Raw genomic sequence first — 16,425 nt, 5'->3', positions numbered from 1 at the left:
CATTTATTTAAATGCATTCCATGTGTTGTGAAGTGCTGTCTTTCAAGATCGTCAAGAGTTCAAATTCTGTCAAATAACAGCAGAAGATTTCTCAGAGAACTGGAATAAGGAGTACTTTATGTTCCTGCATAACTTTCACCAAGTTAAATGCCCAAATGGAGGAGCGGCGAGGATCCAAGCCTGTGACATCATACCCCTAGAAGAAGTAGTTCTTCCACAGCACTTGTGGCTGATTGCAAGAGTACAAGAGCTAACAGAAGACAGAGACATAATCCTGCCCGTGGCCATCCTTGTGACTGCAGGTGCAAGACACATCACTAGACCTGTCCAGCTGATCATACTTCTGGAGGTAGACCAACATGGAGAGGATGTGGAGAATCACTGAAATAACACTTCCGCATTGTATTGTGTCTGTGAATTGTTAATGGCATGTAATCTATGTGACACTGATACTCTGTACAAATAAAGTTACTTGCATTTGACATTTAAAATTCACTTTATAATTGTTCCCCAAAGATTTGCTGATCATGTTGTAAATTAATGACTTGGCAGACAATATTAATGATCACCTAAACTGATTGCAAGTTACGCTGTTATCTATAGTGAAATACTGTCTAAAAAAAGCTCCATAAATATAAAGTCAGATCTTATTAAACTTTGAGATTATTGCGAAGATTGGTATCTTGTTTTAAATATTCAGCAATGTGAAATGCTTGATTTCTTAAAATTCAAAAAATGTTGTATCCTATAGCAGCAGTATTGATGAGTCGCACTTGGAAACAGTCAACTCATACAAATACCTGGGTGCAATAATTTGCAGTGATATGAAATGGAATAATTACACACACTTGGTCATAAGTAAAACGGGTGGCTTTGTTTCATTGGTAGAATACTGGGAGATGCAATCAGTCCACAGTGGGGAATGCTTACAAAACACTTCTGCCACTCAGCCTGCAAATTTGCTCAAGTGTGTGGCATTCCTGCCAAAAGGAACTACAGGGGATATTGAATGTATACAAAGAAGGGTGGCATGAATGGTCAGAGGTTTGTTTGTTTCACAAGACAGATTAACTGAGATTTTGAGAAATGTGAAATGGTAGATGCTTGAAGATAGATGCCAACAACTCTGCAAAAGCCTACTTATCAAGATTCAAGAATGAGTTCTGTTGTTTTTCAGACCAAAGTACACTTTGGTCTGAAAAACAACAGTACTCATTCTTGAATCTTGATAAGTAGGCTTTTGCACGGTGTACGGTATAAATATTATGATAAATAGAGAGGCAATTAAAGAAGTAAGTGGCACATTTTTAGGAATTATTGCAGATAAGCATTTGGTGTGGGAAGAGTATGTACACTTAGTGTGGAAAAAGATAACACACAGGTTTTCTTTCTCAAACAGAAAACAGCAAACATCGTGAATGATAAAGTTATCAAGATAATGGACTATGGAGTTGTGTTTCTACAGCTATCCAAATTGGAAACATGTTCAAAATCTGATGGCATATACTGTTATACACCTTCTGTAACACCACTGATGATGGACACGTAATCCTGTTTTCTTTTATTGCATATACTTTGCATTTATGCCTTGATGTAATGTAACATGGTAAACTCAATGAAATGTTACATATGTCGTAGTGTGGCTGAATACAAAATTTTGTGACGCATCCAATACTCTCAGTTGAAAATTATCAGCTACAGCCTGTGAGCAAAGAATAAATAAGTAAATAAAAGTATTAAGTGAGGGACCTATGAATTACTACTACCCCCTACATGTACCAGTTCCTTAGAGGCTACAAAGGCAAGATTCAACCAATTACAGTGCACACTGAGGCATTTAAGCAGTCATTCTGCTTGTGCTATATATGAGAATGGAACAGGAGGAAATCCTAACACGTAGCAAAATAGGAAACGTCCTCTGCAGTGCACTTTACAGTGGCAGCAGAGTGTAGACAGATACAGATCCCCAGGATATTAGACTTCTCTACAGGGTCTACGTAGCGCCATGGGTGAATAAATAAGAAATAATAATAATAAAAAAAGGACCTGAAGTGAATCCGTTGGGTGATGAAAATGGCCCTAGAACAACATGAAATGAATGAATGATGATGATGAAGAAGAAATTGCGTCTTTTGTCATCAACGCAGATTTTTTTTTTTTTTTTTTAAACTGGAACAGTGTTGTCAAACAGTGACTATGGGTTAGCAAACCATTTGTGTATTGTAGGTATACGGGTTCTACGAAGCCAAGTCTACTATTTCACCAACATTTAAAAGAGTTTCTCATTTAGCGCCTTGTCACATGATTGGCATGCTCCTCAGAGTTATTTTTCCACGGTCATCGAAGCATCGAAGTCTCTGCGCATTAGTGTATGCGATAAGCGGAAAGCTGAAGCACAAGAAGGATCAAAATGACTGGCAATTTTATAGCATTATATTTGATACAACGGACTACTCTTTATTTTCTGTCTGCATAGTTCTTTCATATATTGTGTTTATTGGCTGTACATCCAAACTGAAATGAGAGGGCGAAGAAACATCAAGCAAAAATGAGTCATTCCATAGCGACGAACATTACGCAAATGTGAAGGAAAATGGACGGTCGCAACATTTTATACCATGAAGATACTATTAAAATAAAAAAAACTGGTCGTAGTACTTGAATTTGACTTCGTCTAACGTTCCTGTGTTTTCTATTGTTATTTACTAAATTTTTTGTGTGCTTTTTTTTTTTGTAACAAAACCGCGGTATGTTTTGAAAACAAACCTCAGTTAACTGCGGAGTAGCGTCTCTTCTGTTTTCAGCGTGATGCGCACGCATCTCACTGAACGAGACAGCAACAGAAGTGGAGCTTTTGTTGTTCCTTGAAACTGTGTTGGTATACGACTTTAAGAACCACTATGTAGGTAGAATGACATTTCATCGAGTACCCTTTCATCCCAAATGATATTTCGGCTCCTTTTAAATTGTGGTTTAGTCAAGTTTATTATCCGGAAAAAAGAAAAGCGTGATGGACGGCATCTCAAGTAGTGTCAGAAAACCAGCTGTGAGCGTGAACACTAGGGTGAATTATACAAATTCAGGATTAACGCCATCAAACTTAAGTATCTGTTATACCGATGAGAATTTAATTCTTCCGAGGAACCCAAATGTCGCCAGTGTAGTTTTTCATGGGAGTGTTGCATATACGGACACACGAGTGAAAGCGCAGGATGTGTCATGTAAGATATTTGCAGTTTTCGGCATGTTCATTAAAATTATCGCAGTAGAACACAGTTGATAGAAAACGTAGCATTTTTGTGAAAAGTTCTGTATAAGTGGTGGTAGCATCATCATTTTATCTTACTGGATTATGTTTTTTAAATCAGCCTGTTTACATTGTGTAGTTGAACATGTTACAGAAAAAATTGTAGGTTTATTAAACAGTTGGTATGTGTGTGTTTATTTTTATACTGAAGCTGCGGGTGTAGACGCATGCAATTTCGTAGCAATTTCAGTGGTAGTGTATTTGACGTATTTGTATTAAAGTAACATATTTGTTTTATGGGATTCGCATATTTATTTAGAAGGTGTAAACACCACTGGTTAAAGACTTTTAGTTTCACATATGCCAGACATTGAAATACTGGCAATCAATAATTTAAATTTGGGGCTAGAAAGCTGTCAGGTAGTGAAATACTTGGCTGTTGTATCAGTTTCCACATTTGCATGCACAATTTGATTTTCATGATGCACTCTTACTTCGTGTTCTTTGTTGAAAATAAATAAATAATATAAACAAATGGAGTATGGGCAGTAGTGCTTAGGATATTTTCCTAGCTGTTCAGCAAGTGCCTAAGTTTCTTGTATATTGCTTATTAATTTAGGACTGAATAACAGCAGCCAAAAAAATTATATATGTAATAGAAAACCATTTGCTTCAATAAGTAAGACTTTGTCAGTGTGATGTTAACTTGGTGGAGTAATCAGGATTGGGAATATGTTGGGTAGGTAGAGTATGACTTGAAATACAAAAAGGAATACCTGTATGTTGTCTGCTGACAAAAAGTCGTAGAAAATTGCTGTTCCATTCAAAATTATGAAAACTTTTAGCATATGAATTTTGTGTGGAATTTGGAGAGATTTTTGGCCTAAATTCTTATGTTTGAGTACTGCCAAACAGCTGAAGGACCCATAAGCATGTCCAAAAACAACTATCAGGTATATACCAAAATATGAAAAAAAGCTTCTAGAAATAAGGATGAAGTGCAAGGGGGTTGGAAGAACTAGCCAAGAATTAAGTATGACGGTCATCTGAGAAAGGGAGGGGATAACACAGGATGAAATGAAAATCAGTATGAAAGACTACAAGAGTCTGACAGCTAGTGATTTTGTTTCTGGGAATATCTCATGCCACATAAGAGACTGAAGCTATTTATCTTACCCCCCGTTCTTTGTGTTTGAGGAAATACTTTGATTTAGAATGAGGAGGAAAGTGAAGAAAAGGAGGATAAATGATAATAATGAAACAATAGCAGATATAGGTTTTAAATTGCTAGGAAATCATGAGTTATATGTACAGTTGAAAGATGTCCCCCACCCCGAAAAGGCTTGTGGTTGTAGTGCATATGTGGTAAGGACAGATACAAAATGTAGGCAGGATATGATTTCCTTTTTTTGAACAAAGCTGTATATCCATAGAAACTGCTGGGATAACTTGAACTTAAAGCAGAAAGATTACAAATATTGTCTTAATAATAAATCCCTTGTTTTAAGTTTCTGATTATGGGTGACAGTTAGGTAATAGCTGGAACTTCAAATGCCTGGCGACAAATTTTCACCTTCTGAATGGGTGATTTTGTGCATGAACAATACTAGTTAGTTTGTAATTAGTTGCTGTATAATTTTGTCCAAAGGAAGGAAAGTATGTATCCTTATTTCTCTTGTGTAATACTGTTTGGTATCTCGTCTCACAGGTTAAACTCAATAGTTTGGGGAAAAACAATTCTTATATACATTTTAAGTTCATTTTCTCACACATTCCAGTAACTTAAAAACTATCCTGTTTCTGTAAATGTTTCAGAATAAAATAAGCTCTTGATTTAAAAATACTTATTTCATAATATTTCAGATACATCGTGTGACGAAAGGCTGGATTCTTCATTGTTTTTGTCATACTCACAGGCAAATGGTGTGCCACAAGAGTCGAAGTTAGCCACATACATGGTAAAGTGTGTTATACAACATTATTTATTTCGAATATAGCTTGTGTTTGATTACTTGTCATATTTGTCACTGATCCACTAAAAGAAGCAGTGGTCAGTATTATGTTGCCCAACAGCTAAAATGTCAGAAGAATTTAGTTTTGAGATCATATTGTTACCTTTTACTACAGCGAATGTATCAAATAAAGGTAGGAAAGATAATACACCATGTATCTGCTGTGAAGTATGTTGTAGTAGAGAAGAATTGAAGTAGAATGTTAAAGGCATTTGTTAAAAATACTGAGAGGTTTGACCTATTCGAAGTTTAATATAGAGAATTTTGAGCACAAAAGGAAATATGTGTGACTCACGGGGGACATGGCATCAAATAAGGTCAAAATACTCTACAATAAAAATTCTTGAAGGTTCAGCAGAAAGGTGGAAGAGGGACCCTTTTTTAGTAGGCTTATCCACTCCACGCCATTCCCAAACTAAATTCAGGGAGGTCATATTTGTAAGGAAGAGACTAACAAAATATAGTGCAACTAAGGAACACATAATTTAGTTAAGGAACAATAGTATAGAAAGTTCTCAGGTCCTGATGCAAATTTGCATTTATGGGCAACCGTAACATTCTTTTGTAGCAGTAAATAAGCTTTCATTTCTAACAATTGTATCTTTAAATATGTCTGCTTGTGTCTGTATATGTGTGAATGGATGTGTGTGTGTGTGCGAGTGTATACCCGTCCTTTTTTCCCCCTAAGGTAAGTCTTTCCGCTCCCGGGATTGGAATGACTCCTTACCCTTTGAATTTTGTGTGTATGTTTGTGTTTGTTTGTGTGTCTGTCGACCTGCTAGCACTTTCATTTGGTAAGTCACATCATCTTTGTTTTTAGATATAATTGTACAGGAGTGTTACTCAAGAAGTGTGTTTCTGTGCAGTTAATTGTGGCCAATTCATTTGGACGACATGAGGTCATGAAAATGCAGATTTTGTATCTCACCGTGTGATGTATGTATGGTGTAACTCAATTTACTTACCTGAATCCAAAGAATTGATAAAAACTGAATGACACTGACCAGAGTTAACTGTTTTCTGGTCATCACCAACTGTAGCTAGTCATTACACACACACACACACACACACACACACACACACACACACACACGCGCGATTCTGTTGTTTCAGCTCCTTTAGCTTTACCATCTGTTCACTTAGCACTGCACTGCACTGCACAGTGCTGATGTCAACACAGTCATTCCATACACTGCTTTCAGCCTTCAATAAATTTCAAGTGAGGCAACACATCCTGCTGTTAGGCATTCGATTACAACATATTGCTTCCTTTGCAGTGATTAGCTATCCTGAAGCAGCCCTTTCCATCCGCAATAACTACATAATTATTCACAGCAGTATTTTGTGACTAATTGAGGTTGTTGCAGAGATTCCATGGAAAGTGTTGCAAGCTGGCACTTGCAATGCTGTCGTTTATGTGTGGTACATTACTTATCATCCAGCCCTCACATATTTTATATTTTTGGATGCAGTATCAGCATGTTATAGGTGACTGCAAATATCTGAGGAAATTGTCTGGTTCTGTACTCTGCAAATCCAGATCATGAAATGTACAATGGCCAGAAGAGCAGTGTGCTGACCTCCGCCCCTCCATACCACATCCAGTGACTCCATTGGCAGAGGATGACATGGCAGTCAGCCATCACTGACGGTCCTGCCAGGGCCTGTGGACAGAGCTAATGTTTATACTCCACAAGTCACTGTGAAGTGCATGGCAGACGATACTTCCATGGCTCTACATAGTAATTTCTTCCCATACCATTCATGTATGGAGCAGGGGAAGAACGATTAATCAGATGCCTCTGTGTGCACTGTAATTAATCTAATCTTGTTTTTGTGATCTCTACAAAGGAATGTGTAGGGGATTGTAATATATTCCTTGCTTACTTCTGGTTCTTGAAACTTTGCAAGTTGGATTTTGCAGGTGTAAGTTGGATTTTGCAGGATGTTTGGTGTCTTATTTCCAAGCATCTGCCAATTCACGTTTTTCTTCATCCTTGTGATTGTATTCCTTGGGTCAGTCAAACTTGTGACCATTACTGCTGCTTTTCTTTGTATATATGCAATATCCCCCATTAGTCATATTTGGTATGAATCCTACATATTTGACCAGTATTATATGATTGGTGCCACGAGTGGTTTATTAGCAGTTTCCTTTGTAACCTGGTTACCTGTGATTGTCATGCCTGTGAATCAAATTCTGCCTCCTGCTTTACCTGTGACTGAGCCTTTGTGATGATTCCATTTCATATCCCAAAAAATTGTTACACTCAGATGTTAGTACAAGTTGACTGATTCCATTTGCAGCCTTTTGTTATTGTAGTTATACAATACTACGTTTTTTTATGTTGTGTGTAGAGCAGGGTTTTATATTTCTGGATACTTAAAGTTGTTCTTCTGTGCACCACTTTAAAATCTTATCAGTATCTAACTGAATATTTGTGCATCTGTTTATAAACAGTGCCTCATTATAGGTAACTGCATAATGATAAAAAGTTTAAGGTTCCTAGTAATATTGTCTACTAGTTTATTAATATGCTTCATGAACAGCAAGGGGTCCAACACACTTCTCTGGCGCAGGTGAAGTTACTCTTACATCTGTTCATGACTCTTCATCCAAGATAGCATACTTCAGCCTTATATTGTACTTTCATTTGTGTGTGTGTGTGTGTGTGTGTGTGTGTGTGTGTGTGTGTGTGTGTGTGTGTGTGTGTGTTTGTTTGTTTTTCTCAGGCAAATGCATTTTGGAAGTCAAGAAATACTGCAATTACCTCATTACATTATCACTTTCAAAATTTTATGAAATAAAATTGTCAGTCGGGCTTGGAATGATCCATATTTTTGGAATCTGCACCAAGTGACATGAAGATCATTCTGTTCAGTAGTCTTCTTTACATTTGTGCTCAGAATATTCTACAACAGATGGATTGCAAAATGTTTTAATAAGTCTGGTAGACAGTGCTTTCTTCTAACAACTGGGCACAATTTTTTGTTCGAGGGATCTGCAGTAGATTATAATTACAATAAGGCTTAACCCAGTCTCAGTTTCTGCATAGGATCTGATACAGATTATATTTGGCCCTGGAAATTTATTCAGTTTTATCATTTTTAGCAGTATGTCAATGCTGCCAAAACTAATATATGTGTCACTCATCTTTGCAGTTCTGTAAGAATAAAGGAGGGACAGAACTGTGGTGTCCTCCTTTGTAAAGACACATTTGAAAACAGAATTAAATGTTTATGCTTTTGCTTTGCAATCCACAATTTCAGTTCGTTTCATCTATGGGTGTCTCAACACTACTGGCAACTTTTACGCAATTCTGTTTACAGGTCCAGATGATTGATTCTTGAGCGTTGAATACTTCACAAGATGCAATATTTTGGTGCAAGGACTGTGTGCACAGTCATTAAATACATACAGAAAGTTCTTTTTATTAATGTTCATGAGTGTGCTAAAAGATTGTGCACAAAAAAGAACACCTGTTTGTTGACTTGCAGTATGAGGAAAATCATCAGACTTGTTCCAGTGGCTTCCAATTATTTGTGACTATTGGGAATCCCAGCAACAACTACTGTGTAATTCACTGTTGTTATGGAATTGGTGTAATCAATGTTCATACAACACTTTTGTTCTGTTTTGACTGTGGCTGTTACTGACTGCTGCTCCAACAAAGACCATTGTCTCCAGACAAAAAGTTTCAAAAACTTGTTGCTTTCCACTTCATAATATGCTAAAGCCTTTGTAAATTCCATTGTTTGCAGTTATGTGACTGTTGCTCTTCAGTTTATGTACACAGTGAACATTTTTTCTTGTGGGTTCGAAATTTGGTCTTATAGTAAATGATAGGCTGCATACTCCTATAACGAGCATCATTTCTACTAATGTCAGGTGAACCTTCCTCCTCATCTTACCAGTTTGATGTGTGATATGGTGGAGTTTCTAGGATGTCAGTGATGGCACTTTTCACAGCACCTCATTTCTTCACAAAAGATTTTATAACGAAGTATGACTAAGATTTTCTACACATTATGTGCAATGATGTAAAATTTTGTGAGTACATGTTTCACAACTGCACATAGCATCTCCCCCCCCCCCCCCCCCCTTTTTCATGCGCTTAGTCACTAACCAAATGCAATTTCACACAAAATGTAATTGTTTGGTCGAGCTCCACACTCCACCCATCTTACCGTGGAAGCCTTAGCCTGACTGCAGATCATTACTTGTCCCAGCATAGCTACTTTTTAGCATATGGCATTTCTTACACTAGTGTATTTGCTAATAGAATTGAACTTCCATTATAGATGTATTCTAGGGGTCATTCATCTTCATGTCAGTAGCATAGAGCAAGAGGCCAGTCTCTGGAACAGTGATGTTCCAGTGCCATGACTTAGAGTTAATATAATCTTTGATTTATTACAATGTAATAAGATTAGAACTACAGAACCTTTGTTATATAGCTGAAGAAAGTATATCCAAAGTGAATGTAAAAATAGAAAAATTTCCTGCTCACAAAGTTGCATTGTAAATACACATAAGAGCTTATTTTTCTGTACAAACTTTTCCTTCAACAGACAACAATGCGTAAATATTGGAGGAAATATAAATACCCAGTCATTAATGATCGGATCTCCCTGGACTCTTGGGTAAGGAAGAAATTGGCAGATAGGAAAAGAAGAAAATTTTCAAATAAATGTCAGCTGCATAGATTATACAAAAAAGTGAAAAGTGGCAGAGAAAGACCCTCCAAGTTAGAGTATGGATCAACTTGGAAATATGAACATAGTTGAGATAAAAGATGGGCAGTGTTAGAAGAGGAGGAAAGAAGCAGCAGTCAGAGAAAAGAACAGACAACAAAACTGCTAAGACTGCTACAAAGGTCAAAATAAAATAACTAAATTTAAAGGAATGGAAAGATATTGATAGAAATGAGAGTGTAGGATAAAAAAAGAGGTAGGAAATAATAAGAAAGATTATATTGGCCAACATCAAGCATGTGCTGCAGTACAAGCTTTTACTTCTAAAGTTCAGTTATCAGTGCAGGGAGGAATAATGTGAATGATTCCCACAATTAAGAGAGCACTAATGTCATGCTCTATAATAAATTTGCATTTTTCTCTGGTATGCTTATGTCATTGCAGGTGAATTTTAAGATGGTCCCTCCGAGTGGGGCAGAGCCACCTTTCCTGTACACCCAACCCATATAATGCTACGTATATGTTAGAAAACTTTTTATTCCCAATCATCTTAATTTTTTTCTCTTTACTTTTTAGCCATTAAAGAGGAATCTGCTCTTGCACTTTTAAATAACCCACAATTCCTTAAAGTGCAAGGAGTACACATCCTGCCCATTCCCTCCCACCCAGCATCCATGCATTCCATTTTTAATATATGCTTTGATTTGGTCAATGTATGTAATGTAGTGTGAGAAATGTGAGGTGTGATCAAAAAGAAACAGGAATTTTTAAATTTCTCATACTGTATAAATGAGATTTTATAATTGTTTACCTTGTAAACACGTGTTCCTGATGTATGTTTACATTTTCAGCTGCTTTGATTGTTTAGTTTATGCTTGATAGTTAAAAAGGTTATACTTGTTTTCGAGTGCTTGGCAGATTTTTACTTTTGAAAAGATGGAACAAAGAATTTGCATTAAATTTTGCTTGAAAAATGGAAAAAGTGCAGCACAGCCATGGTTTTCGGCAATTCTACAATGAGTAAGACAAGTGCTTACGACTAGTACAAACATTTCAAAGAGGTTCTAAGAAGACATTGAGGACAATGACTGCCCTGGACACCCTATCACATCAGTTACTGATGACAATATGGAAAAAGGAGCTGAAGACCATAACAAAAAGTGAGTTCCAGAAGTAGTTCCAAGATTAGAAAAGTGCTGGCACAAGTTTATTATATGGGGATTACTTTGAAGGGGACAATGACGATGTTGATGAATAAATAAAGATTCTTTAAGAACAACGAAAATTCTCGTTACTTCTTGATCACACCTCCTATAAAATATGAAATAGTCACAAGTACACAAAACACGGACATTTTGTAATTGGTGACTTTTGTAACCATTCAAGAAATATTATTAGATTTTGTCAAGTTGTTGCTTCTCATTTTATAAGTGTTTTTTTTTTCCGTTCCTATTTTAGTTATAGAAGAGATCTTATATTTTTTGTTACAAATCTCTTTCTCTTCTGATGGTACTCAGTTATTTTCCTATTTTTGTTGAAATACTGTTTGTTATGTTCCATTGTTTCTCATTGGACTTCTTTAAATTGACTTGTCTACAGAATCGCCAAAGTGCAAGCACACCTACAATTGCCACAGCCCATGCCATTACTAAAGGCTTAGCTGGACTTACGATAGAGCAAACTGTCTCTACAAAGAAGGTTAGTGTGTTTGATATTTTCCACGTGAGAGATAATTAGTGTATAGTGATTTTTATTTTTCTGCTGTGCTGGCATTGAATAGGAATATGAAAGTATGACATTGAAATGTTATGTTAGTTCAAGTAACACTGTTATATTGCAAACATTAGAATCAGTAAAGTTAACCACAATCTCAATTCTGAGAGTTTTGAATAGTCGACAGGCACATACACATGGACAGGGACATAGTAGCTCAGTTTACAAATTTATGATTTTCTCCCTCTCCCCCACTCTGCTACTCTCATCTTCACATCCCCATCCCCCTCCCACCCTACTACCACGCCCCCCTCCTGCCTGTCCCTCCCACTCCTGCCTGTCCCTCCCGCTCCTGCCCCCCCCCCCCACTCCTGCCTCTCCCTCCCGCTCCTGCCCCCCCCCACTCCTGTCTCTCCCTCCCGCTCCTGCCCCCCCCTGCTCCTGCCTCCCCCCCCCCCGCTCCTATCTCTCTCCCCCACTCCTACCCTCCTCCACCACTCCAACCACAACCCCGTCTCTGCTGCCCCCACCACACCACTCCCCCCCTCCCCTGCTGCCCCCTCCCACCGATCTCAACCCCACCCCCAGATCTTTGCCCCTCACCCCTCACCCACTCCTCGCCCCCACCCCTTCCCCCCAGCATCATAGTGAGCTGACTTAATTTACTCTGACCTCCACTTTACTGATGTCTCTATGCAATCCTCCATCCACACCATATCTTGCAACGATCAACAATACTAACACAGTAATTACCATACTTTCCATGCCAAAAAGTGTATTTTTCAGAGTTTTGCCACAATCAGATGTCTCGTGTTCTGTGACAATTGATTATGCCCCTAGTGTGTTGAATGCCTTCCCAAGGCCTTCACAGGCAGTCACTACTCCTGCTTCATAACCTCATACACAAAAACATCCCTCACATCATATCCACACAAACTTCCAGCCTTCCAGCTGCGGTCATTGAGCACACTTCTAAATAACATGTGTCTTCTTAAACTGAACTGTTGAACCACATGTAGTCTAGGTCTTCAACTAGCTTAAATTGTACCCTTAAATGTGAATTTATTATCCATCCCCGCGAAAACAGGACTACCCTCAGTGCATTGATTGTACTACTTGTACATACTCTCACCATTTGATCAAATTTTTGACTGATGTCACTAGCTCCAGGTGGACTAACCTAATGGCCTCACTATTAAGTCCCTTAACCCCACCATCCTCACACCCAAAGCAGAACATTGGTGCTTTGTGAAATATCACGGTTTGTCCTTAGGCTACTTCGACCATCAACCATTTGCCACATGGCTCACATTCGTGTCAAAGGCTCAAGTGCAGTACCTCTCTTGCATCCACACAGCACATGGTACTTCAGTTGTCACTTTTCTGTCCCATCCCATTATAGGCAAGTCACTTGTAGAAGCAGTCTCCCAGCTTCTCCTAATTGCATGTGTGGAAACTGACCCTCTGACTTGACAATGCTGGACTGACCATTCAGTCCAGCATTATCTTTGCTCTGTAGCCCATTAGACTGTTTACTATAACAAGTTTTTTTCCCTTTGCACAACTGGTTCCAGTTACTTGGTCTTTGACGACCCTCCATACAGCCCGTCCTTCCCCCAACTTCTTACACATCACTATAGTTCAATTCTTTTATCTTGGCGGTTCGAGCATGCCTGCCCAGATGCGAGAGATTGCTGCGTTGCCAGTTGTATGCGCCAAGAGAAGCAGCGCCATAGTATAGTTCGCAAACTTACGTTTAGGGGGGAGTGCACAGTTTATGAAGTAAAGCCACCACGGCCGCATTAACCCTTTCGCTGCTACAGAGACATGCTCCCCGCATTCCACGATGTGCGCGATTTTGTCATCATTGCACTGCTCGTCTGCGCAGACACATGGTGTTACGACTGCTTTGACACACTTTATCATTCGATTTCATAAAAACTATTTGGCCCAAAAATTTGATTTTTACACATCTTCTTGACTGATACCTTTCCCCCATAAATGACTTAATTTTGTTTTGATGTTCAACGCAGTTATTGTGCAGCATTAAATGTAGTAAACCATTGCACGAAATTTTGAAGAGTTTGCAGAGGTAAAAGTCTGTAGTGTATACTTTCCGTATGGTTGATTTTAGTTGCCACTAGAAATTTCAAAAAATTACATTCAAACGAATAAAATTCATGAAGTAAGACACTTCAATATTGTTTTTAAAATAAAGAAAATATTAAGCACCAATCAAGGTTTGAACTCAGAACCTTTCGCTTAGCAGCCATACACTTCAACCATTATGATAACGCAGCTCGTCATTCAATATATCTTCCGGAGAACTTTAAAATATCACGCAAAATACCGACAAACACTGTTGGTATGGTTATGAATTACTCACGTTTCGTCGAAGTACAACAGTAAATAAACAATTACCACTGTTCTTTATTGCGAAAAAGCGGTTAGTGAGAATGATACAAACACCTTTCCTTGTTATCGCCTGAATTAGGAGGCTTATTGCTTGTTTGGTTTAATTAATTAATAGAATATGAAGCAATTGGTATAAAGAATGCTTTTTCCAAACTTTCTGTAAAAGAAAGTCTGCTATCAAGACATTGCTTTTGTTCAATTACTTTATTTATGACTGAATGTTTCTAAACGTGAAGACACTCGTCCGTGCTCTGCACTGCAGTCGCGCTCTGGCAACGTCATTCTCTGTTCATTGGCTGACTGTGTTTTGTGACGTCAGATGCACAGAGTGAACCTAAACTCGGCCACCGTCATAAATGACGTGCACTTTATTTCAATCTGGTCCCCTCAGCTTAATCTGCTTTCTGTTTCTTTGAGTCTGTGAACTTCATCCACTCTGGTCTGTGATTTCCATCTCCTTCTTTTCATATTTAGTTAAAACATCTACTACTATAGAGTGAATGGCTATAGAAATGTGGCTCAGTTAATGTGATAGGATCCCTATTACTGACTGAATTATCAGTTGTTTAAGGTTATCAGAATGTTTTTATATTAGAAAATAATCGGGCAGGGTGCAACTTACTGGTTGGATAAAAAGCGTATGTTGTACAGTTAGTGCATATGAGACAAATGGTTATCAGAAAAATGCATGAAATGTTTGAAGAATAACAACATAAAATAGATCAGAATGAAAATATAAACAGAGAGATCATGTTCATATAAACAAAGAGATCATGTTCTGGAAAATAAGGAGATATAATGTTTGACACACACACACACACACACACACACACACACACACACACACACACACAAACACACACACACACACAGAGAGAGAGAGAGAGAGAGAGAGAGAGAGAGAGAGAGAGAGAGAGAGAGAGAGAGAGAGAGAAGGGGAGGGGGGATGGGGATAGGTAGTCATGTGTGTGCATGACTGTATTGGCACTGGTGGAGGAGGAGGAGGAGGAGGAAGAAGAAGAGGAGAGGAAGAGGGGAAGTGAGGTTTCTTTATCTTTTACTTAAATCTTAAATACGTGTGTAGAGACAAGAAGGAATCTTTTCCATTTTTTACAGGTAACTCCGCAGGCCCCAGAGTTCATTCCTGCAGCCAGCACTGGAGGGACTGTTTCGCCGAATTTCCTCCGTGCATTTAGTAGTCCAGTAAACAATTTTGTTCGGCGTACAAGTGTTGAAAGCCCATTGCCACTAACTCCTCATTTAACACCACAGCCGTCACCACCACTAAGCAACTGTTCACCTACATCTAGTCTTGAGAAGACATCAGTAACTCCAGTTTCTGCCTACCAGGTAACATCTCTTTTACATTATACGATTTGTAAACAGATATGGTTAATTTATAATATATGGTAGAATCAAAGGTAAAAGATGAAAGTTGTTTTGCCATATTCTATACTGCAGTAGAGATTGCAACAAAATGTAGTTTTCATTTACTTTTGTTTATATTCAAAATGTGAAACTCCGATGAAGACAGAATTGACTCCAGTGCTGGTGATCTTTGAGGGCTAGTCATCATCATCGTTAGTGTTCTGCCAAAAGGCAGGTTTTTACATGGTATTCTCCAGGCTGTCCGATCTTCTGCCATCGTCTTCAGGTCTGCATAATTTCCTCTTCCTTTTATGTTGTGTATCATCTTATATCTCCTTCTTCCTCTCAGTCTTCTCCCACAAACAGCGAGATTTGAGAACATTGCTAAGACTGACTTTTGGCTTTCTCCATTTTTGCAGTTATGTGTAATGAGGAGAAGGTAAGTAATGGTCAGGATTTGGGCTTTTAGGATGAAGGATAATGTAAGTGGCAATTCACATTAAAGCAGAGGTATGGAAAATATTTTGTGGTAAGTTAACATCATGATGTTCAGTCTACTTTGAATGGAAATTGGAAAACTAAGAGAAATTTGAATAGGAAATTTATTTGAAGTTATGGAATCATATGAAATTTCTTGTCGTGAAAAGACGATAATTCAGTGAAACAGTCTAATTTTGATTAAAGAAGAGTTATACTCTTGCATTATGGAAACATCTCTGCTTCAGGATTCAGATACAGCTACGTCTGATCTATGACATCCTCATCTCTCTGTAATTTTGACTACCGATACATGATGTTCTGTTTTGAAAGTCAGTCTTATTTTTAAACGCACCAATGTAAACACAATCTAAAGCTTGCATTCATTATCACAGAAAGCCATGTTCTTAACTTTCTTTTTCACAGCACTATCTGCAATCTCCAGTGTGTCCACCATCCACTATGCAGTCAAAGGCAGAATATAATAGATAACAGCAC

General features: G+C 38.0%; 1 protein-coding gene across 4 annotated transcripts in view; it reads left to right on the top strand.

Annotated features, from left to right (window-relative positions):
• Positions 1-2,788: 2,788 nt before the first annotated feature.
• The window catches only part of LOC124796427 (PAN2-PAN3 deadenylation complex subunit PAN3), a 122,382-nt gene continuing 108,745 nt past the window's right edge, over positions 2,789-16,425 (top strand). Inside the window, exons 1-4 of one of the 4 annotated variants that reach the window (XM_047260616.1) lie at positions 2,789-2,902; positions 5,111-5,205; positions 11,554-11,652; positions 15,199-15,432. In XM_047260616.1, the coding sequence (XP_047116572.1) occupies positions 5,203-5,205; positions 11,554-11,652; positions 15,199-15,432 (336 nt within the window). In that variant the 5' untranslated portion in view covers positions 2,789-2,902; positions 5,111-5,202. Of the gene's footprint in view, positions 3,222-3,440; positions 3,500-5,110; positions 5,206-11,553; positions 11,653-15,198; positions 15,433-16,425 lie in introns of those variants that run through there. The other 3 variants (XM_047260614.1, XM_047260613.1, XM_047260615.1) reach the window with 3 other exon arrangements.

Source organism: Schistocerca piceifrons, chromosome 4 (genome assembly GCF_021461385.2).
Source record: "Schistocerca piceifrons isolate TAMUIC-IGC-003096 chromosome 4, iqSchPice1.1, whole genome shotgun sequence".
Lineage (NCBI taxonomy): Eukaryota > Metazoa > Arthropoda > Insecta > Orthoptera > Acrididae > Schistocerca > Schistocerca piceifrons.
The sequence above is the reverse complement of the archived record's forward strand: the minus strand, read 5'-3'. Positions and strand labels throughout refer to the sequence as shown.